Genomic DNA, 25,893 nt, shown 5'->3' with positions numbered 1-25,893 from the left:
AGTGGGTGAGTTGGGTGCACACACATCTACACCGAGTATGGATGTAGGTACACACAAGCCGGGCGCAGTGGCTCATGCCTGTAATCCCAACACTTTGGGAGGCTGCAGCAGGTGGATCACTTGAGACCAGAAGTTCGAGACCAGCCTAGCCAACATGGTGAAACCCTGCCTTTACTAAAAATACAAAAAAAAAAAATGCCTGGGTGTGGTGGCTCACGCCTGTAATCCCAGCACTTTGGGAGGCCAAGGCGGGTGGATCACCTGTGGTCAGGAGTTTAAGATCAGCCTGCCCAACATGGCAAAACTCTGTCTCTACTAAAAATACAAAAATTAGCCAAGCGTGGTGGTAGGCACTTGTAATCCCAGCTACTCGGGAGGCTGAGGAAGGAGAATCGCTTGAACCCGAAAGGCAGTTTGCAGTGAGCTGAGATCATACCACTGCACTCCAGCTTGGGAGGCACAGCGAGACTCTGTTTCCAAAAAAAAAAAAAAAAAAAAAAATTAGCCGAGTGTGGTAGCACATGCCTGTAATCCCAGCTACTTGGGAGGCTGAGGCAGGAGAAGTGCTTGAACCCAGGAGGCAGAGGTTGCAGTGAGCTGAGATCGCACCACTGCACTCCAGCCTGGGTGACAGAGTGAGACTCTGTCTTAAAAAAAAAAAAGATGTAGGTACACACAGAACTTGAATGTGGCACAACAGAGAGTTTTCTCCACAAGGCAGTACCTTCCCTGACTAAGGCCCAGGGATCCTTCTGAGCTGTGGGTAGGGCTGCAAAATGGGACGGGTTAGCCTGTTTTCTACCTTCTTACCCCAAACCACTCTGGGGCTCCAATGGGAGCCATTTCCTCATCTGTGAAGACAATAATATAGGCCTATGGTTCAGATGTGTTGCTGCAGGGGCAAGAGCTGGAGCTATGGTACAGCCATGCCAGGAGGGAAGGATTGGGGGAGGGAAGGGGCAAGAATATGGCTCCAGCTTAGCCTAGGCCTCATGCTCTGCTCCCCAGAGTGGAAACAAGGTGGCCATTTCAACAACTCCCCTGGAGAACACATCCATTAAAGTGGGGCCAGCTCGGAAGGGCAGCTACAAGGCCAAGATGGCCCGAAGGAGCAAGAGGAGCCGCGGCAAAGATGGGCAAGAAAGGTGAGCCAGGCGCAGTCCAGAGGGTTTTCTCTGAGCCACATGAGTGCTGGTACGTGGTAGGTGCCTTGGCCCTGGGGGGTCCAGTGTGTGCTGTGCTCACTGCACCAACTCAGCCTTTGACCCTTATCCCCGCAGCAGAAAAAGGAGCTCCCTGTTCCGCAAGATCACCAAGCAAGCATCCCTGCTCCATACCAGCCGCAGCCTTTCTTCCCTTAACCGCTCCTTGTCATCAGGGGAGAGTGGGCCAGGCTCTCCCACACACAGCCACAGCCTTTCCCCCCGGTCTCCCACTCAAGGCTACCGGGTGACCCCCGATGCTGTGCATTCAGGTACGAAGGGCTCCCTGCAGATCAGTGACAACCCCTGGGAAATAGGAAAGTTCCTAGGCCCTGTGTGCTTCTCACAGATCCCACTCTGAATCTCTCATTTAGCCCACCCCCTGAAAGATCCTGTAGTCTTAGGGAGGAATTAATTGATGGGGAAGGGGGTAGCTTGGTTTCTGGGACATAACAGGGCTAAGCCCTGTCTTGCCCTTGAATCACTTCTAACAGCTAACACTGCTCTGCTTTTGTCTGTCTGTCTGTCTGTCTGTCTGTCTCTGTACAAAGTGGGAGGGAATTCATCACAGAGCAGCTCCCCCAGCTCCAGCGTGCCCAGTTCCCCAGCCGGCTCTGGGCACACACGGCCCAGCTCCCTCCACGGTCTGGCACCCAAGCTCCAACGCCAGTACCGCTCTCCACGGCGCAAGTCAGCAGGCAGCATCCCACTGTCACCACTGGCCCACACCCCTTCTCCCCCACCCCCAGCAGCTTCACCTCAGCGGTCCCCATCGCCCCTGTCTGGCCATGTAGCCCAGGCCTTTCCCACAAAGCTTCACTTGTCACCTCCCCTGGGTAGGCAACTCTCGCGGCCCAAGAGTGCGGAGCCACCCCGTTCACCACTACTCAAGAGGGTGCAGTCGGCTGAGAAACTGGCAGCAGCACTTGCCGCTTCCGAGAAGAAGCTAGCCACTTCTCGCAAGCACAGCCTTGACCTGCCCCACTCTGAACTAAAGAAGGAACTGCCGCCCAGGGAAGTGAGCCCTCTGGAGGTAGTTGGAGCCAGGGGTGTGCTATCTGGCAAGGGGGCCCTGCCAGGGAAGGGGGTGCTGCAGCCTGCTCCCTCACGGGCCCTAGGCACCCTCCGGCAGGACCGAGCTGAACGACGGGAGTCGCTGCAGAAGCAAGAAGCCATTCGTGAGGTGGACTCCTCAGAGGACGACACCGAGGAGGGGCCTGAGAACAGCCAGGGTGCACAGGAGCTGAGCTTGGCACCTCACCCAGAAGTGAGCCAGAGTGCGGCCCCCAAAGGAGCAGGAGAGAGTGGGGAAGAGGATCCTTTCCCGTCCAGAGACCCTAGGAGCCCGGGCCCAGTGGTCCCAAGCCTATTGACAGGGATCAAACTGGGGCCTCCCAGAATGGAAAGTCCCAGTGGTCCCCACAGGAGGCTCGGGAGCCCACAAGCCGTTGAGGAGGCTGCCAGCTCCTCCTCACCAGGCCCCAACCTGGGTAGGTCTGGAGCCACAGACCCCATCCCTCCTGAAGGTTGCTGGAAGACACAGCACCTCCACACCCAGGCACTAACAGCACTTTCTCCCAGCACTTTGGGACTCACCCCCACCAGCAGTTGCTCTCCTCCCAGCTCCACCTCTGGGAAGCTGGGCATGTCATCCTGGAAATCCCTTATTGAGGGCCCAGACAGGGCATCCCCAAGCAGAAAGGCAACCATGGCAGGTGGGCTAGCCAACCTCCAGGATTTGGAAACCACAACTCCAGCCCACCCTAAGAACCTGTCTCCCAGGGAGCAGGGGAAGACACAGCCACCTAGTGCCCCCAGACTGGCCCATCCACCTTATGAGGATCCCAGCCAGGGCTGGCTATGGGAGTCTGAGTGTGCACAAGCAGTGAAAGAGGATCCAGCCCTGAGCATCACCCAAGTGCCTGATGCCTCAGGTGACAGAAGGCAGGACGTTCCATGCCGAGGCTACCCCCTCACCCAAAAGTCTGAGCCCAGTCTCTGGAGGGGCCAAGAACCAGGGGGCCATCAAAAGCATCGGGATTTGGCATTGGTTCCAGATGAGCTTTTAAAGCAAACATAGCAGTTGTTTGCCATTTCTTGCACTCAGACCTGTGTAATATATGCTCCTGGAAACCATCTTTATGTCTTTTGCTTGCTTGTTTTCCTTCAGTCAACCCACATGTAACTAGGTCCTGTGTTGCTGCTGGGAACATAGTGGTGAATAAAACAGTTTCCACCATCAGGGGAGGGCCACCTAACCCAGCTTGACTTCCCAAAGGCTTTGACATTTGAGCTCAAACATGAAGAATAGATGATAGGTAGTAGTTTGCTGGGTGTGGAAGAGTGGAGGTTGGCTTAAGAAAGGCTGTCCAGGCAACGTTTAGCACATACAGTATACCTGGCATATTCAAGGAACCAAAGATAATTCAAAGTAGAAATGGGTCTGGCAAGTGAGGCAAGGGCCATGTCTAATGGTCTTCCAGGAGATTTGACTTTGTGAAGGTGATGGGTAACCAGAAAATACATGTAGCAACTAAAATTCCTTCATAGATAAGGGCACTCAGACTTTGATGCCCATGGTAATACAGTAGCTTGGGTAGAACTGGGGTTAGAACGTAGGTCTCCCTTGGACTCCAGAACTCACATGTCTCTCCTAACTTGGATTGCCTCAGCCAGGAAATGAGGAGGGGAAGAAGTGAGGCAGAGTTTAACTTTGGGTGTGTTTGAGATAGAAGACAGAAGCAGCAACCAGAAGAGTCATAAAGTCTGTGGGAGGAGTTTTAAAATGGACGGAGAAGTTAACTTGATAAATGCCAAGGTGAGGGTGAGATTAAAACAGAAAGCTGCCAGTCATATTTAGTAAGAAGCCCTTCATGATTGTAGCCAGTGAGCTCTTCCTGGGCTGTTGCAGGTAGAGGCCTCAGCACTGGAGGTGGATGGACATTGTGTGTGCAGCCCGCATTGAGTAGAAACTTCATTTGATGGTAGTGTGGGAGGAAGGGGGAGGACATAAAAGTGGGACCAGTGCCAGGGGAGTCAGGAGGTGGCATCACAGGGCAGGCAGTGGGGCTTGGTAGAGTACCAAGGCTTTGTCTCCATAGTGATGGAGGACTTGAGAAACTGTCTTGCACTGGTTGCACTGATCGTCCCACAATCCAGTGCCTAGGTCTGAAGAAGACGTGTTAGGAGGCCTGGAGATGAAAATGCCTCTGGGCCATTGCCTGGGAAGGCTGTGGCCACCAGATGGCGCACTGTATCCACAGTGGCAGAGCCCATTTGTGCAGATATTTGGCCCCTCGGCCTTCTAGTCCTCTCCGCTTGTTCATTCATTCACAGCGAACCCTGGGCTAATGTACTGGGACCTGGGCAGACAGATCACAGGTTGTGAGCTGGAGAATGGCAGGGGCATGGGTGAGGGAGCAAGTGCCCCGTGCATGTAGGGATCTGGTCAGAAGTACCGCACCACAGGTGAAAAGGATGTTGGGAACTGCCCTCCTGGAGGGTTGGAAATGGGGATGGGAGGAGGAAGCACAGAGATGCTAAACATCCTATACCACATTGGGCAACTGCCCCAGTGTCAGTGGTGTTCCCCTTGAGAAACTGGTGGGATTATCCTGAGGGTAGTGAAGAGTTTCTAAAAGATAACTTCGGGGAAGTGGTATTATCATTTGTTTTAGGAAGACCACTCTGGCTGCAGTATAGAGAGGCTGGAGTGGAGTGAGTGTACCACAGAGGATGATGTAGTGACCCATCTTGGTGGTCTGAACTACAACAGCAACAGTGAGGAGGTAAGGAAGGAAAGAGTGGGAAGCTGGACATCTAGATTTGGGAGCTATCAGGAAGTAGAGGGTAATGAAAGCCACAGGAGATGAGAACTGTCCAGGGAACATAACACAGAATGATGAAGAAGTCCCGAGATACTGGCACTAGCTGAGGGGATAGAGCCAGTGAAAAACTGAAGATGGGGAATGAGATCCTTAATCAGGGAGAAGCCAGACCATCTAATTTTGTAATTCACCCTAAGATCAATGGAGACTTATTTAATGTTTTACATAGGTTCAGATTTGTATTTTGAAAAGATGACTGGTTGCTATAATGAGAATGGATCTGAGGGGGACAAGAATGGAAGAAGGGGGACCTTCCAGGATGAAGGGTGCAGATGGTAGTGAAGCAGTGAAGTTAGAAGTGGTGTTTTGATTGATACTTGGTGAAGGACTTTGGGTATGAAGCAGAGGGCTATCAAGGATGATGACTACATTTTTGACTTACATAACCAGATGAATTGTATTTCCATTCACTGAAATAAGAAACAAGGAAGAGAACCAGGGCTAAGTAGTTCAGTGCTGCATTCCATACGCTAAATATGAAGTAGCTTCCAATAGAGGTCTGGGCAAGTGAAATAAACCGATGTAATCAGCCTAGAGATGGTAGGTGGATTCGTGGCTGTGGATAAAACTGCCAGGTAAAATGGCATTAAGTGAGAACTGAAGGAACCCAGGAGATGTAAAAGAACAGTCAGATATCAGAATAATATTAGATTAGTGAGTTGTGATAGAGTCCATGAAGGAGCTTTCCATGGAAAGGATAGTTAACAGTGATGGTTATTGAAGGCATCAAGAAAAGCAGTTTCAAACAGTGGTGGAACCAGTACTGAAATATTTGAGATGGGGAAATAAGGAGATTTAAGACAGCTCTTTCCAAAGGCTTGGCTTTGAAGAGGAGAAAAGAGATAAAGGTATATGGGATGATAGAGTAGGGATTAGGGGAGTAGAATGAGAAACAACCAACCATGTTTAAATGTCAATGGAAATGATCCAGTTGAAGTAAGAGAAAGAATTGATCTTAATCTTGGGAGATTCCTGAGGTGGAAGAAAATAGATTCCAAAATACATGTGGAAGGACTGGCTTTAGTTGGAGGGAACTATTGTAATTTAATAGATGGGAGGGAGAATAGTTATGCAGATATAGCTAAGATTGTAGGTTTGGTGGTAGGAAGGTGAGGGAATTCATAGCCAATCATACTTTTTCTGCCAAGTAAACAAGTTTGTTTTTTTGAGACGGAGTCTCACTCCATTGCCCAGGCTGGAGAGCAGTGGCGCGGCCTCGGCTCACTACAACCCCTGCATCCCAGGTTCAAGCAATTCTCATGCCTCAGCCTCCTGAGTAGCTGAGATTACAGGTGCATGCTAGCATGCCCAGCTAATTTTTGTACTTTTAGTAGAGATGGGGTTTCACCATGTTGGCCAGGCTGTTCTCGAACTCCTGACCTCAGGTGATCCGCCCGCCTCGGCCTCCCAAAGTGCTGGGATTACAGGCGTGAGCCACCACGCCCAGCCCCAAGTAAACAAGTTTGAAGTGTCAGTGAGACACCCAGGAGCCCAGTGGAAACATCCAGCCAGCAGGTAGAGTTCAGAAGAAAGAACTGGGAAGGAGATAGGAATTTGAGCATCCTAAACACAGAAGTGCGAACAACTCTGGGATTAGGAGAAATCCATAGTTCCTGGCAGTGGTCTTGGGATGCTGTGTAGCTAAAGTGTAGTGGGGAGAAAAGACATAGGCAAGGTCACTTAGAACAACAGGCTGTTCCCTGCCCAATCTGACTTATTTGTAATTGAGTACACATGGTGGGGCCTGAGACATGGATGAGCGCTGCAATATCCTGTGCAACAAGAGGTTATCACATGTTGGCTCATTACGTTCCCAGAATACAGGAAGCTCAACAGTGTGCCTTGGCAGGAGATGACAAGGGCCTGGGGCAATAAGAGGATAGATTATAAAGCTGGGCCCATTTCCCCCTCCCCCAGAGTAGAATGTGGAAACACTTTTCATTCTCGGCAGAAATATGAGAACCAATAAACAGCTTATTAGTCTGGAGTGGGCAGTGAGGTGTGGAGGAAATGGCATTCAGTTTTAATTTTCTCAGAGTCAGTATCTGAGACTTCCTGTGTCTGTGTTCGGTGGACAGGACTCTGGCATCATGCCTAGTTGGAGTCAATGTCCTCCCCTAGGAAGAAAAGAGCCTCTGGCTGCCCCAGTTCAGCCCCAGTACTAGTCTTTTGGTGCTTACTGGAGAGCAGGTTTGGAAGTTTCAAGGGCTGTTCAACACATGAGTACTCATCTCTGTTGACCCCCACTCTGCCCCCAGCCCACTCCTTCATAGCATGAAGACAAAAAAATTACTTTATTGCAATGTCTTTATTGCATTACTGGAGCAAGTTGGCCAGACTGTCCCCTCTTGGGGAAGGTATTAAACAAAAAGACCAGTAAGTATCTCCTCTCGCCTTTCCCCCTACCCTCCCCAATAATTGCACAGCAATGTCTGAACGCATCTGGTGACAAGAACAATTTGTAAAGCGGTCTAGGAACTACATTATGAACTGTCTCATCACAAGACATACAGTTGGCTTTCTTGTCAGATATTTTTACGTAAACTACACCAATTTTCTTGGACACATCAAAGACAACAGAATAGATATTTCACAAGTAACAGGGCACCAAAGTCACATGCTGGAATTTGTAAGGAAACGAGGTTGTTTGTTTGCCACAAGTGGCTGGAGCTAAAGCAGGGTTGAGCAGTTGGCAGCAGAGGGCCCAAGCAGGCCCCCTATCTGGACCCTCTGGTTTCTGAGGCCACTGAAGCCTCACAGAGGCCTACTCTGGGTTCTTAACTAGCAGCAGAGACCGCCTTAGAAAACAGGAATTGCCCAGGTGCAATTCTCAGTTTAAGAGAAATAGGGCTGATTCGCTGTAGCAAAAAAGAGGAGACCCGTGGAAGACACCACATTGGCTCTCAAAGCTTCTTCAAAGCACATGAGGCCTAATTAAGTGGAGGTCCCATCAAGGCTTGGAGACGGAGTGAGAGTGTTGGGAGGGCCTCATTCTTGGCCAGATTAGTGGTAAGGACACAGGCAGCTATCCAGGCCCGAATCATGGCGTGCCATCTAAGGCCAGGTGGAGACAGCACTGTTCTGTGATGAAAGCGTCACCTGGAAACGATGGGCCTAGTACCTGTGTCCAGCCAGCCCCAAGCTGCTTTCATGTCAGTAGCTGGGTTCTCTAGCCAGGGGTATAATGAACCCCTCTGATCTTGGTCTCTCTTTGCCCTCTGCCTCATTGAAACTGCAGTTAAGATGCCAAGACAGTCCCAGGGTCCAGATCATGGGACAGGACACGGCACTAGACTCTCATGAAGGAGGCCAAGACCTGCTCCCAAGTCATGGGCGTAGAGAAGCACCTTGCTACCCTCTCCCCCTCTACACACCAGGCCCAGTGGGTAGTAGACTGGTCCCTATGCCATTTCCACTGGCTCAGGGTCAAGCAAGTCATGAGGCAACTGGTCAGAAAAGATACTGTCAAACCTCTCAAATGACCCCTGGGTCTTAGATCCCACAAAACAATGAATTCAAGAACGAAAAACAAAAGAAAAAAAAATGAAGGAATGTAGGACTGAAAAAAAGCAGCCCTTCTCCACAAGCCAGCCCAAGTGTAGATAAAGATGGTATTTGGTCTCTCCCTGCACACCGTCAGTGTCTGCCCAACAAGGAGCAGACACATTATTGAATACTACAGGCATGTATCTGTATTTCCATTTTGGTTTAAAAGACACTCAGAACACACTGAAATTTTAGTACCAGATGGGAGGGATTCCTTGCACGTGATCTTGAGCATCCACCTGCTTCAGCAGGTTCAACACCAGGTGCAAAGCCATCCAGGTGTGCCCAGCAGCAATTAGCTTGGTATTATTCAGTAAAACTTTCAGTTAAGATTTCAATCGACAGTTTGGGGAAGGGATGTGCTGGCTATTAGTTAAATGACTTTAGAGGGGGGTTCATTTGTCTCTGTCTCACCCAATCCTGAAACTGCAGTGTAACCAAGAAAAAGCCAAAGATAAGCACTTCCCTTCCTAGTAACTGGAGGTTTTTCCAAAATTATAAATCTATGTCTACATCATGGTCCATATTTTAGACCCTGTCATGGAAATAAGTGCTCAGGTAAAGTAATATTTTTCTTTCACCCCCAAAACTAGAGCTTTCCTAGCTGTAAGCCTTATAAACCAAGACGCAGGTACTGGCTTCTCTAGCTCAGCCAGGATGCCTGACTGCACAACTTTGGGTTCAAACAGCTGACTCACTCTGAGCCTACTATGGTTCCAGGATTGGCTCAGAGGCAGCTGGACTCTATTTGTCAAATGAGTGTTGACTGATGGGTGTGGGGCATGATGGAGGCAGGAATAGATGCCTGCCCCCACTCCATTTGCCTAGCTTCACTCAGCTGGAAGGCTTAAGCCACATGGAGCAGAAGATTCCTGGCCTAAAATCAAGGCCACTGGAGCATGAGAGCAGACTGCACATAGCCTTAATGGCAGGATCACAAAAAAAGGCAAAGAGAAAAGCTTCCAGATGGCTTCTACTAACAGTCTAAACACTAAGCCATCTTCTCTCCCTGCAAAAGCTTCAGAAACCACTGTATGGAAGCACATGTGTAATGTGGTATGACTCTCACCCTGGACCACAGGGCCCCTGGGTCTGTGATTTACTGAGGCCCCTGACCACAATCTGACTCCCCTCCTTAGCAACCTATAGCTCCCAAAACCCCATCCAGCAAAGGAAGGGGAGATGAAGGGAAATTAAACCATGTTTACTATTTCTGCAGGGCCTTTAAACTTGGGGAAGCACATATAATAATGTTGTTCTATACTGTTATTTGGTATATCAAGCCACCTAAAAGCACTGGATTGCACCTTTTCTTTACTCATACAAACAAGTTACAAAGGTTTCAAACAACAGATCATTCTTTAGGCTAAGGAAACACCATACAAGCACCAACTTCATTTTATGATTCAAAGCTCACCATCCCCACAAAAAGAATGCTATTCCTCATCTCAGAGAAACAGGCAGGAAGGACAGAAGGGGTTACACTGACCAATTTTAGTGTTTGCTAAAACTCACAAATTCTAGTCTTTTTATGTTCAAGTTTTGGTACAGAAGTATACATTCAACTACGAGTACCACGTTTTCCCATCAAACATTGGTCTGGCAACAAACATTGTTTTGTTGGCTTCTGAACATAATACTTCTTCAGAGGGAGGGGCTGGTGAGATGCTGAAGCCTAAATTATGTTGGTAAGAAACAAAGTACCTTCAGTTGAAGGTTTTTTTTTTATCATCTTGGCTTAGATTATTTAAATGAAATCCCAAGCCTCCCCATTTTCCTTTGGTTGTCTTTTTCATCAAATCCCATTCTATCACAAATACAAAACAGCTTTCTTCATGGGGGGGGAAGAGAGACTGCCAAAGCAAAACAGAACTCCCAGCAGAGCCATGCCCCTGCTGCACTCTCAAGAGTTAGATTTAAAAAAGACATGGCCTCTTCAGAGGCTTCCAAATACAACCCCACCCGCTATAACCATCAAGCCTAATATTCTGTTGAGGGTGCCTGGCTAAACAAAACAAAAACCCCAATGAAATAGACTTTCAAAAAAAACATCTTCCAGCTTAGTATGTTAGTGCAGCGGCATGGCTGAGTCCTAGAGAACCTCAGGCCTCTAATGCCTCCATCCCGGCCGGCTGCTGCTCGGCCTCTCCACTTCACATTCACAAAATCACTTCTTGTGCAAAACAAGCAGTCTATGTAGAAAGAATGCCCTCATCGTAGTCTAATAAAAACTGTAGAAAAAAATGCCAGAGAACCACCTCTCTTCCCACTTCCTCTTTATCTGCAAAGCGAGGGCATCTGTGCATGAACAGGGTAGGCAAGCCTGACGTTGAGGGAGTCGTTGTGCTGAACCAAGGATGTCTGCTGGTAATGGAGCACTAGCTCCTTCAGAGAGCTATACAGGTTGTAGGGCTCTGCAAAGCCATAGCCCCGAGCAGTGCTGTAGATCACACAGTGCTTCACTTCCCCATCGGCCCTGCAATGACAAACCACAGAAGAAATGTTAAGGTAGGTAACAATAGATAAAGGGACACTAAATGGCCAGAAGTCTGAGAGCAATTGTTATGCAAATAAGTATTTTTTGTTAACCAGGCAAAGCTTGTAAAATTGCGTTCCCCCCATCCCCTACAGACTTGGCCACAGATACGGGTGTTAAAACAACCACAAATCTAAAGGTTTCTTTCTTTCTTTTTTTTTTTTTTTTAAGACAGGGTCTCGCTCTATCACGAAAGCTAGGGTACAGTGGCTTGATTACAGCTCACTGCAGCCTCGAACTCCTGGGCTCAAGTGATCCTCCCACCACAGCTTCCCAAGTAGCCGGGACTACAGGTGTGAGCCACATGCCCAGCTACTTTTTTATTTTTAGTAGAAATGGGGTCTTGCTATGTTGCCCAGGCTGGTCGTGAACTCCTGGGCTCAAGGAATCCTCCTGCCTTAGCCTATTAAAATGCTGGGATTACAGGTGTGAGCCATCACGCCCAGCCAAGGGTAGTTTTTGATTAATCAGTTTATGTAAGGACTCCAGCCAAGTCCTGAACCTACAGGCTGCCACCCAATAACCTGAGTGACAGTGAGCGACTAGGCTTACTGCCTTCCTTCTTTTTATTATTCTTAGAAGATCCCAAGTCTTACAAGAACCATTCTCGCCTACATTTCCACTCAGATAACTTGAACAGCCCAGGTCAAGGAGAAATGAAATGTTGCAAGTAGTTCTATCCTTGGATAACAGTAATCCAATGCACTTTTCAACTCCTCCCCCATTTTCTGCCCGTAAGACATCCCATTCATCTTTTTGAGGTCCATCTCAGATACCTTTTCCACAAAACCTCCCAATCCGTTCTTTCTCCACTAAAATTAACGCTTCCACATGTGCACAGCCTACTAATGATACTTATTTCACAGTGGTTCTATTCATCTTGGATATTTGGTGAAATGAAAAAAGCCTGGTGCAATAGAAAAATGTGGGTTTTGAAACCAGGTAAACTTGGATTCAAACTCTGACTCCATGATAGAAGTAGAGCGCTATGAACAAGATGATCACATAAAGCACTGAGAAGTCTGTTAATATGAATGCCTTTCGTCTATCTTCTCCACCTTGCCCTCTAAGGGCACAATCATTTTCTCACTTTGTTTGCCTTCTGCCACATCCATCAGTAGCATCATCATATTAGTAGGTGACATTTACTTCTTATGTCCCTGCACTGTTAAAAGCATATTGTATTACATAGATTAACTCATTTAATCCTCACAACAACCCTAAAGTAGGTATTATCCTTATTTTACAGATAAGGAAACTGGGCAAAGAAAGATTAAGTAATTTACCCAAGGTTACCCAGCTAGTAAGCAGTAAGCCAGGAGTTGAACCCAGTATATCTGGCACCATCATAACTCTTTTCTAAGTGTGGCTTTTGTCAGTGAAGATGTTTGCCTTCTTAAAGAAGAAGTCAGGCAAAAATCTGACTGAAGCACAGTTAGTTATCCCCAAAATTTCACTTTCCATTAAAAGGAAAATAGGCTTTTCTCAAAAAAGTCACATGATTATCTTATGGAAAACACGTCCACATTTTCTATCACTACATCAACAGAATTATGTGTAATTTAAAATTTTAGATAGAGTTTTCCTTCTGAAGTAATAACAGTTCTATTTAATCAAGCCTTTCCTCATCTGACACTGGAGACCATACTAGACATACAGGATACTACTAAACAATTAAGTGATTTTTTTTTTTTTTTCAATTTAAGATCTCACATTACCTTTCAGAGACACCTGAAATCCAACAGCACTACTGCAGGGCCTAATCTACTTACCATGTAAATTAAAACTCCAAGATAATTTCAGATATCATTTCTCATAAAGCTGGGTTTTTTTGTACTAATAGTTATGGTCCGAGCCATGGGTCCTCGTTACTGTACATTAACTAATTTCATCTGAATTTTATGAGGGGTTGATTTTATATTAATTGATGCAAAAGACTTCAAAAGGTTATATCCCCAGAGAAGACTTACACCACAGAACAAGCATAGCATCCTTTCTTGCTACTCTCACGAATTAAGAATGCACCATCAGGTTTCCCATAAAGCAAGTCCTCTGCTTGTACTCGATTGATATCCTCAACAAACCAGGTTTTCTCATCATAATGGGGCAGGTTTTCATCTTCCTCATTGATAAAATAGTTCCTAAAAATTAAATATTAATATATTATTCTAACAAGTTACTTCTATCTAAAAGCAAATTCATAAATAAAACACTCTTCTAAATCTTTAAACCACAAATGACAAAGCAAAATTGCAATTATTTGGGTGTTAACTTCATTACTTGCTATGGTGCATAAAGCAAAGAATTCATGTTTCATCCAATAAGCTGAAATATGAACATTTGAATAAAAGTGCTTTTACATCCAGATTCTCAGTAGCTATGCTCAAAGTAGCTTACACATCCAGATTTTGAGTTCAGAGGCAGGTCTCTGAACCCCAGTGCCTATAGGGTACCTTCAGGCAATTCAATTCAAAAGACAGTCAAAGTTCTAGATTCAATGACCTCAAGTGACAATGACAACCAATATTTACCACGTATAAACAAGGCGCATGTCTTATATTGATAACAAAGCCCTCTGACAGAAAGGTATAGAGAGAACTTACTCATCAGCATCCTCATTCTTAATTCCCAGCCAGACATTCAGGCGTTTCTGTCTCACTCCTTTGTGATTAAGCCATCTGCCAGAGGAAAGACACCAGTGTCAGTATCCATGCAAACTCTGACTGGACAAAGTAGGTATGTCTGAGCCAACTAAACTTCTAGAGTCTAGACACCTCTTGTTTTTCCTAATCCCACAGAGTGGGCAAAGATTTCCCAAAATTAGTCTCTCGATTACTTTTCTTTCAACTCCTATCAAGATGAACTGATCTTTTCCGGAAAAAGGCAGAAACATAGAGGGCTACTTGAAATTAGGCCCTTCACTTTTCATTTTTCTTTTCTGGAGGATGTGCCACCACAAGCACACACATACTCGCACTCACAGTGGGACATTTGTTTCTGAAAACATTAGTTAGGTGAGCATGGTGTCACATTTGCAATCTCCACTAAGCCTGAGGACGCACTTCCTGTGTGACCTACTGAATTGAGTTTAATATTTTAACTAAAAACTTCAAGATCTATTTTTGCATCTAAGCAGGCCACAAGAAATTCAGGGTGGCAATCTCAGTAATTAATACGAGTGAACTTCATTACCAAGAAAATCATAGTATCCAAGCCGGGCACAGTGGCTCATGCCTGTAATCCCAGCACTCTGGGAGGCCAAGGCAGGTGGGATCACCTGCGGTCAGGAATTGGAGACCAGCCTGGCCAACATAGCGAAACCCCGTTTCTACTAAAAATACAAAAATTAGCCAGGTGTGGTAGTGCATGCCTGTAATCCCAGCTACTAGGGAGGCTGAGGCAGGAGAATTGCTTGAAACCAGGGGGTAGAGGCTGTAGTGAGCTGAGATTGCACCACTGCCCTCCAGTGTGGGCAACAGAGCGAGACACCATCTCAAAAAAAAAAAAAAAGAAAGAAAGAAAAGAAAAAGAAAATCATAGTATCTTAAAATGTGATAGTATTTTAGATGTAAAATGAGGTAAACCAGCACATTTTGTTCCTTTCAGATGGCCAATAGTCTAAAACTAGGGTGGAGTGGAAAGCACCTTCGTTCATCATTACCCACCAAGCAAGGCTCCTATCATTCAGGTTTCATCATCAACACCATCCCCTGAGGGAGGACTATCCTAACTGTCCCAACTAAGGCAGTCCCCAGTCACTCTCTACACTTTACCTTGTTTTATCATCTTCATAGCACTTAGCTAAAATCCATTATTTTATATTTTTGTTTGGTTGGTTGGTTGGGGTTTTTTTGAGATGGCGTCTCGCTCTGTCACCTAGGCTGGAATGCAATGGCACAATCTCGGCTCACTGCAACCTCCATCTCAAGCGTTCAAAGCAATTATCTCACCTCTGCCTCCAGAGTAGCTGGGACTACAGGCACGCGCCACCACGCCCAGCTAATTTTCGTATTTTTAGTACAGACAGGGTTTCACCATGTTGGTCAGGCTGGTCTTGAACTCCTGGCCTCAGGTGATCCGCCCACCTTGGCCTCCCAAAGTGCTGGGATTATAGGCATGAGCCACCAGGCCAGGCCTATTTTATATTTGTATTTGTTTATGTCTGTCTCCCCAATAAAATGTAAGCTGCTGTAATGAAAGGGGTCTGTCCTGTTCGTGGCTATGTTGCCAATTATTAAAACAGCACATGCACGTAGATATTCAATTGTCAGTAAATATTTGCTGGTGGGCTGCTTTTAACAAAATCTTCACAACTCCAGGATCATCCTGTATCTCTCTCCAGGACCACCCTGTAGCTCCCCAAGTATACAAGATAACTTGGCATCACACCTAATTTTAAAGTTCTGTTGGACAGATTTCACAGTCTTTCTCAGTAAGAATTGCCCTTTAGTTAACTTGGATTTCATTTTTTATTCTTAGCGAAACTGGAAAATAGATACTATGTGATCTTGATACAACTGATTTAGTAACAAACTCCCTCCCTCACACCATCACGTCTGTCATCAAAATATCCAGATGCCCTCCTCTAAGCATTCTTATCACCCAAAGTTTTCTATCCTTAAAGAAACTGACCTTCTCTTTATCAAAGAAATATGCATACTGAGTAAAAAGGTGTGAACTGAATGAATGCACCACATTTTCTCTTGAATCCCCATTTTCTTTTAACCACCCACCTCTTTAAACTGAGCCTCTCTTTCTGCCACACACAATGTTAGGAACTCATTTCCTAACACTTTCCTAATGAAAAAAAAGAAAAAGAAAAAGAAAAATTGCTTTTGCTCCACCCTCCATTTATGATGGTGCCTACCTTCTGACTTAGGCAGCTTTTCCAATCTCCTAAAAGTCCATTTCAAAGACTTATCTAGTTCTGAGTCCTTACAAACCTATTAACAATGCCAGGAGCTGATTAGATTTTAAAAACCATTTTCAAAAACCTCAAATAACTTTAGTAAATATGTTAATTCACATTTAATGTTATTGAATAATGCACTGATCACAAATAAATGCAATAAATTCGACAGGAAAAATCTGAGGCAAAACATTCAAAGACCTAACATCCAGTTCTAATTCTGTTAGTGTGGTAATTGGGTTGTAAAACCAATTAGATTTTTAGAAAGGATACTATATATACATATTTTTGGGCATGGTCTTGGACCCATCTCTCTTTGGCCCAGCAATCTCTTCTTAAAAAAAAAAAAAAAAAAAAAAGGAAGATACTACTTCCATAGATTACATCAAAGTAATCTTAAAAAATACGAGACAGAAAAAATAGCTGGTTAGCATATCTTTTCCTAACCCTACCCCAGCAAGTAAGGGAAAAAATATGTATTATATAGTGTCCTTTCTAAAGATCTAATTGGTTTTACAGCCCAACTACCATACTTTAAGAGGAAGAGAGTTTGTGTTTCAGTCTAAGACAAAAGGATTAAGCTGGAAACCCCTGAGAGAGAAGGACAGGAAAAACGACTTTGAAGCTGATGCCTTGGTCCTGGAAGAAAGCAGAAGCTTGCCTAGAGCCTGGCTGAAGTAGAAAATGGGGTGACAGAAAACGGTGCCTCATGCACAGGGCATCCTGGATGGAGAATGAGGTTTTAAGATGCAGCATCCGTTGGTAGCCAGTGATGAGATTATGGTGAAAGACACCTTGGAATTTTCTAAAATAGCCAGATGGCAAGACCCAATGATTAGGCAGAGGAGCACTCAATGACAGCAGTCAAGAGGGAGGCACAAAGGACCTTGTGCTCCTCTAATTTTCTGGCACTACTTCCGGATGACATTCTTACATGATCCAAGTGTCAGTCTGTGTAGGAGGTAGGAATGACAACAGAGATTACATATTTTTAATGTAACCAGGCCAGTGGGAGCTTGGAATAAATTTAATTTAAAAAAAAAAAATGAGGAATGCAGCTGGATGCAGTGGTTCATGCCTGTAATGCCAGCACTTTGGGAGGCCGAGGCAGGTGGATCACCTGAGATCAGGAGTTTGAGACCAGGCTGGCCAACATGGTGAAACCCCATTCCTACTAAAAATACAAAAAATTAGCCAGGTGTGGTGGTGCACGCCTGTAATCCCAGCTGCTCGGGAGGCTGATGCAGGAGAACCGCTTGAACCTGGGAGGCAGAGGTTACAGTGAGCCGAGATCGCGCCATTGCACTCCAGCTTGGGCAACAAGAGTGAAACTCTGTCTCAAAAAAAAAAAAAAAAAAAAAAAGAGGAATGAAACTTGTCTTCCACCAAATTTTAGGGACAGACATATTCTCTACATAAAAACAAAGTGGGATAACATATACAATACTTTAAAAAGAAAAATCACTTATAAAAATTTAGTTATCAGAAATATATTAAAGAATGAGGCCAGGTGCGGTGGCTCATGCCTGTAATCCCAGCACTTTGGGAGGCTGAGGCAGGTGGATCACCTGAGGTCAGGAGTTTGAGACCAGCCTGGCCAACATGGTGAAACCCCATCTCTACTAAAAATACAAAAATTAGCTGGAGGTGGTGGTATGCGCCTATAATCCCAGCTACTCAGGAGGCTGAGGCCAGAGAATTGCTTGAACCCAGGAGGCAGAGGTTGCAGTGAGCCAAGATTGCACCATTGCACTCCAGCTTGGGCAACAAGACCAAAAATCCATCTCAAAAAAAGAAAAGAAATATATTAAAGAATGATTCATTACTTTAAGAAACCCAAATTATCACTACTGGTGTGAATGTAAAATAGTGCAACCACTATGCAAACAGTCTGGGCAGTTCTTCAGTGAGACACAGATAATTACCATATGATCCAGGAATTTCACTCCTCAGCATATACCCACGAAAAATGAAAATACATATCCATCCAAAAACCTGTACATAAATGTTCACAGCAGCATTACTGACATAGCCAAAAAGATAGAACAACCCAAATGTCCACCAACTGATGATGATTAAACAAAATGTGGTATAACTATACAACAGACTATTATTTGGCCATAAAAAGGAATGAAATACTGATATATGCTACAACGCAGACAAACTTTGAAAACACCATGCTAAGTAAAAGAAGCCAGTCACAAAAGAGTACATTTTACATTATTTTCATTCATGTGAAATGTCCAGAATAGACAAATCCATAAACACAGAAAGTGGATTAGTGGTTGTCTAGGGCTAGATAAAGGGGTGATAGGGATGTTAAGTAAACGGTGCAGGGTTTTTTTTAAGGTGATGAAAATGTTCTAAAATATGTGGTGATGACAAAATACCTGTGAACATACTAAAAACATTGAATAATACACTTTAAATGGGTGAACTGTATGTGATGTAAACTGTATCTCAATAAAGTTGTAAAAACAAAAAATAAAACCAGAACACACCACCCTCCACAGAGCTCCTTTTTTCTTTTTTTTTTCTTTTCTTTTTTCTTTTTTTTAATACAGAGTCTCGTTCTGTTGCCCAGGCTAGAGTGCAGTGGGGCGATCTCAGCTCACTGCAACCTCCACCTACCGGGTTCAAGCAATTCTCCTGCCTCAGGCTTCCCACTAGCTGGGATTACAGGCATGCGCCACCATGCCTGACTAATTTTTGTATTTTTAGTAGAGACAGGGTTTCACCATGTTGGCCAGGCTGGTCTCGAACTCCTGACCTCAGGTGATCCACCTGCCTCGGCCTCCCAAAGTGCTGGGATTACAGGTGTGAGTCACTGCACCCAGCCACATAGAACTCCTTTATCTGCAAACTCCCCTAGTACATATATTACTCAAAACTCATCAATTCCCTAAGCAGAATATGCATCAAAAAATCCATCATCATTATGTACCTATATTGTTATGGCCGTTATTATTTTAAATTTATGAATTTTGGTTTATGAATACTGTAGTCCCTGCTTATCCATGGGGAATAGTTCCAAGACAAACAAATAGATGCCTGAAACCAGACAGTACTAAACCCTATATACACTGTTTTTTCCTATAGATACATACCTGTGATCATTTAATTTATAAATTAAGCACAGTAAGGGATTAACAATAACTAATAATACACTTTGGGAGGCCAAGGCAGGCGGATCATGAGGTCAGGAGATTGAGACCATCCTGGCTAACAGGGTGAAACCCTGTCTCTGCTGAAAAAATAAAAAAATTAGCTGGGCGTGGTGGCAGGCACCTGTAGTCCCAGCTACTCGGGAGGCTGAGGCAGGAGAATGGCGTGAACCCGGGAGGCGGAGCTTGCAGCGAGCCGAGATCGCGCCACTGCACTCCAGCCTGAGCGACAGAGCGAGACTCCATCTCAAAATAAATAAATAAATAAATAAAATAACTAAGAATAAAATAGAACAATTATAACGATATGCTGGAATAAAAGTTATGTGAATGTGGTCTCTCTCAAAATGTCTTATTGTGCTGTATTCACCTAACTAGACTGTGGCTGACTGGGGATACCTGAAAACACGGAAAGCAAAACCGCGGTAAGCAAAACCATGGACCAAGGGGGACTACAATACCATAAAAGGTAAATGGTAATCATGAAAGCTAGCCTTAAACTCATGAGGAAAAAGAATTGCATATTAACAACAAAATTCCTTTTTTTGAAAAGGAATTTTTTAAAAAATTGATACCTAAGAAATTTTTAATGTATTTATTGAGTTATAATACACATAAAGCACATTAATCTTAAATGTACTGATAAATTTCTACCTATGTATAAACCCATGGAACCCCACTCGTATCAAGATTCGAACATTTCTAGAACCTTTAAAGGCTCCTCATCCCATTTTCCCATCAAAATCCCCACCATAAATAATCACTACTTTTAATTCTATCATCATAGATAGGTTTTACCTATTCTTGAGCTTCCAGTAAATAGAATAATATCGTAGAAATTTTTTTTCTATATTTAACCAATGAAATTCTGTATTTAAACACTCAAGAATATCCTACTAGTAGTACAGCAAGATCTCAGCAGACAATCACATAGAATCCTTGTGGACTATGCAGTGGCCAGTCAAGGAAATGACCACATCCAAAGGGGGCTTAAAGAACTAATGACAATCTTTAGCTAGGTATCACAGAATTCCACCCTATGCCTTTAAAACAAGACCAGAGAGAGATCATACTCAGTATCATGCAGCAATGCTAATATGAGACACATATTTTACTACCAGTCTTCTTCAGGACCGACTATACAAATTCCAGCATTAGAATAGATCAAATCCACCAAGCCCAGAGATAATTCTCTGTCAGAAACATCAAAGCATGGACCATGGGACACTGAACTATTCTCCTGGAAGCAGCCCTTCCAAAAGAGGTAATGGCTGTCTGTGTCTCCCTACACTTCTGAGTTGTCCTTACTTGTAGGTTATGAATTGTCATCCATGATGTTATCTAAACTCTTTTACATTTGTTGTTGTTGTGTCACTGTTTTGCTTTTTGTGGTTTTTTTGGTGTGTATGGTTTTTGTTGTTGTCGTTTTTTGCTGTTGTTTTCTTTCTGTCTTCTGTATTTAGTTTATACAACCCACTAAAGAAACTTCCAAGGTCTGGTTTGCCACAGGCTATATAGTCTAAATGTTAGTATCTTCCCAAAATTCATAGGTTGAAAATCTAACACTCAAAGTGATGGTATTAGGAGGTGAGGACTTTGAGAGGTGATTAGGTCATAAAGGCAGAGCCCTCATGAATGGAATTAGTGCCCTTATAAAAAAGGCCTGATAGAGACCCCCTAGCTCCTTCTACCAGGACATAGGTAGAAGGCGCCATCTATGAACCAGAAAGCAGATCCTCACCCCTCACCAGACACCAAATCTGCCAGTGCCTTGAGTTTGGATTTCCTAGCCTTTATAACTGTGAGAAATTTCTGGTGTTTACAAGCTACCCAATTTATGATTTTTTTTTATAGCAGCCTAAACAGACTAAGACACCACACTTATTCACGCCCCTTGGGATGATATATTCCTTGTGTTTCTTACTGCTTTTCAGGGCAAAGAAGGACTTCCATTCATCGTTTTGGTGTATAGCATAGCCTTTTTGAGCCTTTCTTCAGCTTCATGTGACCAGAACCACGTGAGCATTCCAAGAGCAGACACACCCTACTTACAGATAAGAGCACCTCCTTGCCTTGTTTACAAAGCTCTTCAGTATGCTATATACACTTGGCTTGACTTTTGACCACAATAGCAAACTAAAATGATCTCTTGAGAGGGCTGTTATTAAAAACTACTCAGCATGGTGTAGTTGTAATTGTTTACCCCAAAAAATATCACCTTAGGCCGGGCACAGTGGCTCATGCCTGTAATACCAGTACTTTAGGAGGCCAAGGTGGGTAGACCACCTAAGGTCTGGAGCTTAAGACCAGCTTGGTCAACATGGTGAAACCCCATCTCTACTAAAAATACAAAAATTAGCTGGGCATGGTGGTGCATGCGTGTATTCCCAGCTACTCGGAAGGCTGATGTAGGAGAATCACTTGAACCCAGGAGGTGGAGGCTGCAGTGGGAGCTGAGATTGTGCCATTGCACTCCAGCCTGGGTGACACAGTGAGACTCCGTCTCACAAAAAAAAAAAAAAAAAAAAAAAAAAAAATCACCTTAAATCTTCCTCTACTGAAACTCTTCTGCCACAGTTCCAATCTCTAGGTGTATATTTCATCCTCTCCCTCTTTCTCACACAAAGAACACTGAAGTCTATGGAAAACCCAGATTCAGAGGTCTCTGCTCTGTCTTCTCCTGCCAGTAGTTTGAATTGAGTGGTGTAACATGCATCAAGGTCACCCATAGATGTATTTCAAAACGGTCTATTCGTTACCCAGAACTAAGCCCAATATCCAGTATCTTCCTTTCTCATGCATTCTGTCCTATGAAGCAGTTATTTATGTTTCTAAAAATATAATTCACACATTTTATTCTGATACTATCTTTCCATTTATATTTGGATATTATCTCTATTATGCCTATATTTGGCTAAATTATATAGTTTTCCCTAATACTAAAGAATTAGGTTTCACTACTCAGTCAAATTACCTCAAGTGCCTTCTATAGACACATTTCTGTTATTTAAATAAAGAATGTCATTTTGTTTTTGTTGTTGTTTTTGAGACTCACTCTGTTGCCCAGGCTGGAATGCAATGGCGCGATCTCGGCTCACTGCAACCTCTGCCTCCCAGGTTCAAGCGATTCTCCTACCTCAGCCTCCCAAGTAGCTGGGATTATAGGCGTCCACCAACTATGCCCAGGTAATTTTTTGTATTTTTAGTACAGACAGGGTTTCACCATCTTTTTTTTTTTTTTTTTTTCAGATGGAGTCTCACTCTGTCACCCAGGCTGGAGTGTAGTGGCATGATCTCGGCTCATTGCAACCTCCGCCTCCAGGGTTCAAGTGATTCTCCTGCCTCAGCCTCCCAAGCAGCTGGGATTACAAGCATGTGCCACCACGCCCAGCTAATTTTGTATTTTTAGTAGAAACGGAGTTTCACTATGTTGGCCAGGCTGGTGTCTCGAACTCCGGACCTCAGATGATCTGCCTACCTCGGCCTCCCAAAGTGCTGGGGTTACAGGCGTAGGCCACAGTGCCCAGCCTAGAACCTATTTCCCCTCAGAGGAAATAGAAATTCCCCACTCAGTTCTAGTATGTAAACAAAGATTCTGATTTTTACGTTTTAGGCAAACATTAATCTGTTCTGGTTAAGATATAGCATTTTACTCATGCCACAGCCAGCCTCTGGGATTTCCAAGGCATTTGTATGAATCTAGAGTCCTACATTCTGGTTTGCTCCACATATTAACTTCAGATTAACTCTGGTACCCCCTACAACTACCAAGGCCACTTTCCTAAATTCTTACCATCTTACTGGCCAATTCTCAATTACAAATCTCTAATCTCTTCTTCCACCTCTAGTGTCTCTAGTGCTGGTAGTAACCTGGCACTGGTGTCTCCCTCCCCATACACTCCCAGACTACTTACACAAGGTGTTGATCTCGGATCTTTCGCAGCTGGATCAGGTCAGGTTTGATACTATTCATTTTTTTATCTATTTCTCGGTTGTCCAAAGCTTGTTTCTTCAAATCCTGCTCTAGACGCATTTTGCTATCATGAATCTCGCCCAGACGTGATTTCAATTTATCATAATTCATCATAATTCTGTAAAAATATTTGACATGTTAAGGCTAAAACAGAAATCAAGCAGACGGATCCTATGGGTGAGCATGGTCCTAATATCCTTTTTTTTTTCCCTTGAGATTGAGTCTCGCTCTGTTACCCAGGATGGAGCATGATCTCGGCTCACTGCAACCTCCGCCTCCCGGGTTCAAGCAATTCTCCTGCCTCAGCCTCCCCAGTAGCTGGGATTACAGGCGCATGCCACCACACCCAGCTAATTTTTGTATTTTTAGTAGAGACAGGGTTTTGCCATGTTGACCAGGCTGGTCTCAAACTCCTAACCTCAGGTGATCTGCCTGCCTCAGCCTCCCAAAGTACTGGGATTACAGGCATGAGCCATTGCACCCAGTGAGGTCCTAATATCTTAAGCGTGGTGAACATTTGTTTTTGCCTGGCCCATATCCATTCCCATTTCTGGTATTAGCACCCTGATGTTCCCTGGAGGTAAGGATTCGTTCCCCCATCTCAGATCCAGGGTTGGAAACACACATGGCCCAGGCTGGCCAATAAGAATATTCCACTCTATCCCATCCTTACCCTCAGGCCACAGTGACTGGTTCAGGAATAGGAATAAAACTCAAACTGACCCAATGAGAGTCAATTCTAGAACATTTGCTAGAACTGTATTGTTAAAATAAATTCTCTCTTTCCACACAAATTGCTAAATTATGAATATGCAGTTCTCATCCCAGCAGCTATACTGTCACTTCACCGGCAATGCCTGCCTGAGGATAAAATCAACCCAGAGAAAAAACTGAGCCAAAATACAATATGAGAGAGAATCCCAATAACCTTGTTTGGGCCCTGAATCCAGCAATGCCTGAACAAGTAAAGCTATACGTTTGATATTCCAGAGGTAGCATAACACAACAGTTAAGAACAATGGTTTTGCAATTAGCCTACCTACCTCTGAATCTCTGCCGTCACTTGCTGGGCAAGTTATTTAACTTCTCAGTGCCTTCATTTCCTCATCTGTTTAAAATGGTGATATGGTTTGGCTGTGCCCTCACCCAAATCTCATCTTAAACTGTACTCCCATAATTCCCACATGTTGTAGGAAGGACCCGGGAAGAGACAACTGAATCATGGGGGCGGTTCCCCCATACTGTTCTCGTGGTAGTGAATAGGTCTCACAAGATCTGATGGTTTTATCAGGGGTTTCTGCTTTTCATCTTCCTCATTCTCTCTTTGCCTGCTGCCATCCATGTAAGATGGGACTTGCTCCTCTCCTTGCCTTCCACCATGATTGTGAGGCTTCCCCAGCCACGTGGAACTGTAAGCCTAATTAAGCCTCTTCCCTTTGTAAATTGCCCAGTCTTGGGTATTTCCTTATCAGCAGCATGAAAATGTACTAATTTAGTAAATTAGTACTAGTAGAATGGGGCACTGCTGAAAAGATACCCAAAAATGTGGAAGTGACCTTAAAACTGGGTAACAGGCAGAGGCTGGAACAGTTTGGAGGGCTCAGAAGAAGACAGGAAAATGTGGGAAAGTTTGGAACTTCCTAGAGACTTGTTGAATGGCTTTGCCCAAAATGCTGATAGTCATACGGACAATAAGGTCCAGGCTGAGGTGGTCTCAGATGGAGATGAGGAACTTGTTGCGAACTGGAGCAAAGGTGACTCTTGTTACGTTTTAGCAAAGAGATTGATGGCATTTTGCCCCTGCCCTAGAGATTTGTGGAACTTTGAACTTGAGGGAGATGATTTAGCATATCTGGTGGAAGAAATTTCTAAGCAGCAAAGCATTCAAGAGGTGACGTGGGTGTTCTTAAAAGCATTCAGTTTTAAAAGAGAAACAGAGCATAAAAGTTTGAAAAATTTGCAGCCTGACAATGCAATAGAAAATAAAATTCCATTTTCTGAGGAGAAATTCAAGCCAGCCGCAGAAATTTGCATAAGTAACAAGAAGCCAAAAGTTAATCCCCAAGACAATGGGGGAAATGTCTCCAGGGCATGTCAGAGGTCTTCAAGGCAGCCCCTCCCATCAAGGCCCGGAGGCCTAGAGGAAAAAGGAGTTTCGTGTTTCGTGGGCTGGGCCCAGGGTCCCTGAGCTGTGTGCAGCCTAGAGACTTGGTGCCCTGCATCCTAGCCACTCCAGCCATGGCTGAAAGGGACCAACATAGGGCTCAGGCCATGGATTCAGATGGTACAAGCCCCAAGTCTTGGCAGCTTCCACGTGGCATTGAAGCCTGCAGGTACACAGAAGTCAAGAATTGGGAACCTCCACCTAGATTTCAGACGTATGCAAACACCCGGATGCCCAGGCAGAAGTTTGCTGCAGGGGCGGGGCCCTCATGGAGAACCTCTGCTAGGGCAGTGTGGAAGGCAAATGCGGGGTCAAAGCCCCCACACAGAGTTCCTACTGGGGCACTGCCTCTTGGCACTGTGAGAAGAGGGCCACTGTCCTCCAGACCCCAGAATTGTAGATCCATTGACAGCCTAGACCGTGTGCCTGGAAAAGCTGCAGACACTCAAGGCCACCCTGTGAAAGCAGCCAGGAGGGAGGCTGTACCCTGCAAAGCCACAGGGGCGGAGCTG

General features: G+C 44.7%; 2 protein-coding genes across 25 annotated transcripts in view; one reads left to right on the top strand and one right to left on the bottom strand.

Annotated features, from left to right (window-relative positions):
* The window catches only part of MAST2 (microtubule associated serine/threonine kinase 2), a 231,660-nt gene extending 228,322 nt beyond the window's left edge, over positions 1-3,338 (top strand). For 9 of the 11 annotated variants that reach the window (XM_054489590.2, XM_054489581.2, XM_054489571.2 and 6 more), the window contains 3 exons: positions 1,009-1,145; positions 1,281-1,474; positions 1,754-3,338. In XM_054489590.2, the coding sequence (XP_054345565.1) occupies positions 1,009-1,145; positions 1,281-1,474; positions 1,754-3,282 (1,860 nt within the window). In that variant the 3' untranslated portion in view covers positions 3,283-3,338. The remainder of the gene's footprint in view (positions 1-1,008; positions 1,146-1,280; positions 1,475-1,753) is intronic. The other 2 variants (XM_054489601.2, XM_063665154.1) reach the window with 1 other exon arrangement.
* Positions 3,339-7,378: 4,040 nt separating this feature from the next.
* PIK3R3 (phosphoinositide-3-kinase regulatory subunit 3) overlaps positions 7,379-25,893 on the bottom strand; it is a 133,646-nt gene continuing 115,131 nt past the window's right edge. For all 14 annotated transcript variants that reach the window (XM_054489668.1, XM_054489679.1, XM_054489695.2 and 11 more), the window contains 4 exons: positions 23,159-23,335; positions 13,775-13,849; positions 13,142-13,312; positions 7,379-11,111 (listed from right to left, as the gene is read on the bottom strand). In XM_054489668.1, the coding sequence (XP_054345643.1) occupies positions 10,913-11,111; positions 13,142-13,312; positions 13,775-13,849; positions 23,159-23,335 (622 nt within the window). In that variant the 3' untranslated portion in view covers positions 7,379-10,912. The remainder of the gene's footprint in view (positions 11,112-13,141; positions 13,313-13,774; positions 13,850-23,158; positions 23,336-25,893) is intronic.

Source organism: Pongo pygmaeus, chromosome 1 (assembly GCF_028885625.2).
Source record: "Pongo pygmaeus isolate AG05252 chromosome 1, NHGRI_mPonPyg2-v2.0_pri, whole genome shotgun sequence".
Taxonomy (NCBI): Eukaryota; Metazoa; Chordata; class Mammalia; order Primates; family Hominidae; genus Pongo; species Pongo pygmaeus.
This window is presented reverse-complemented; position numbering and strand designations above follow the sequence as displayed.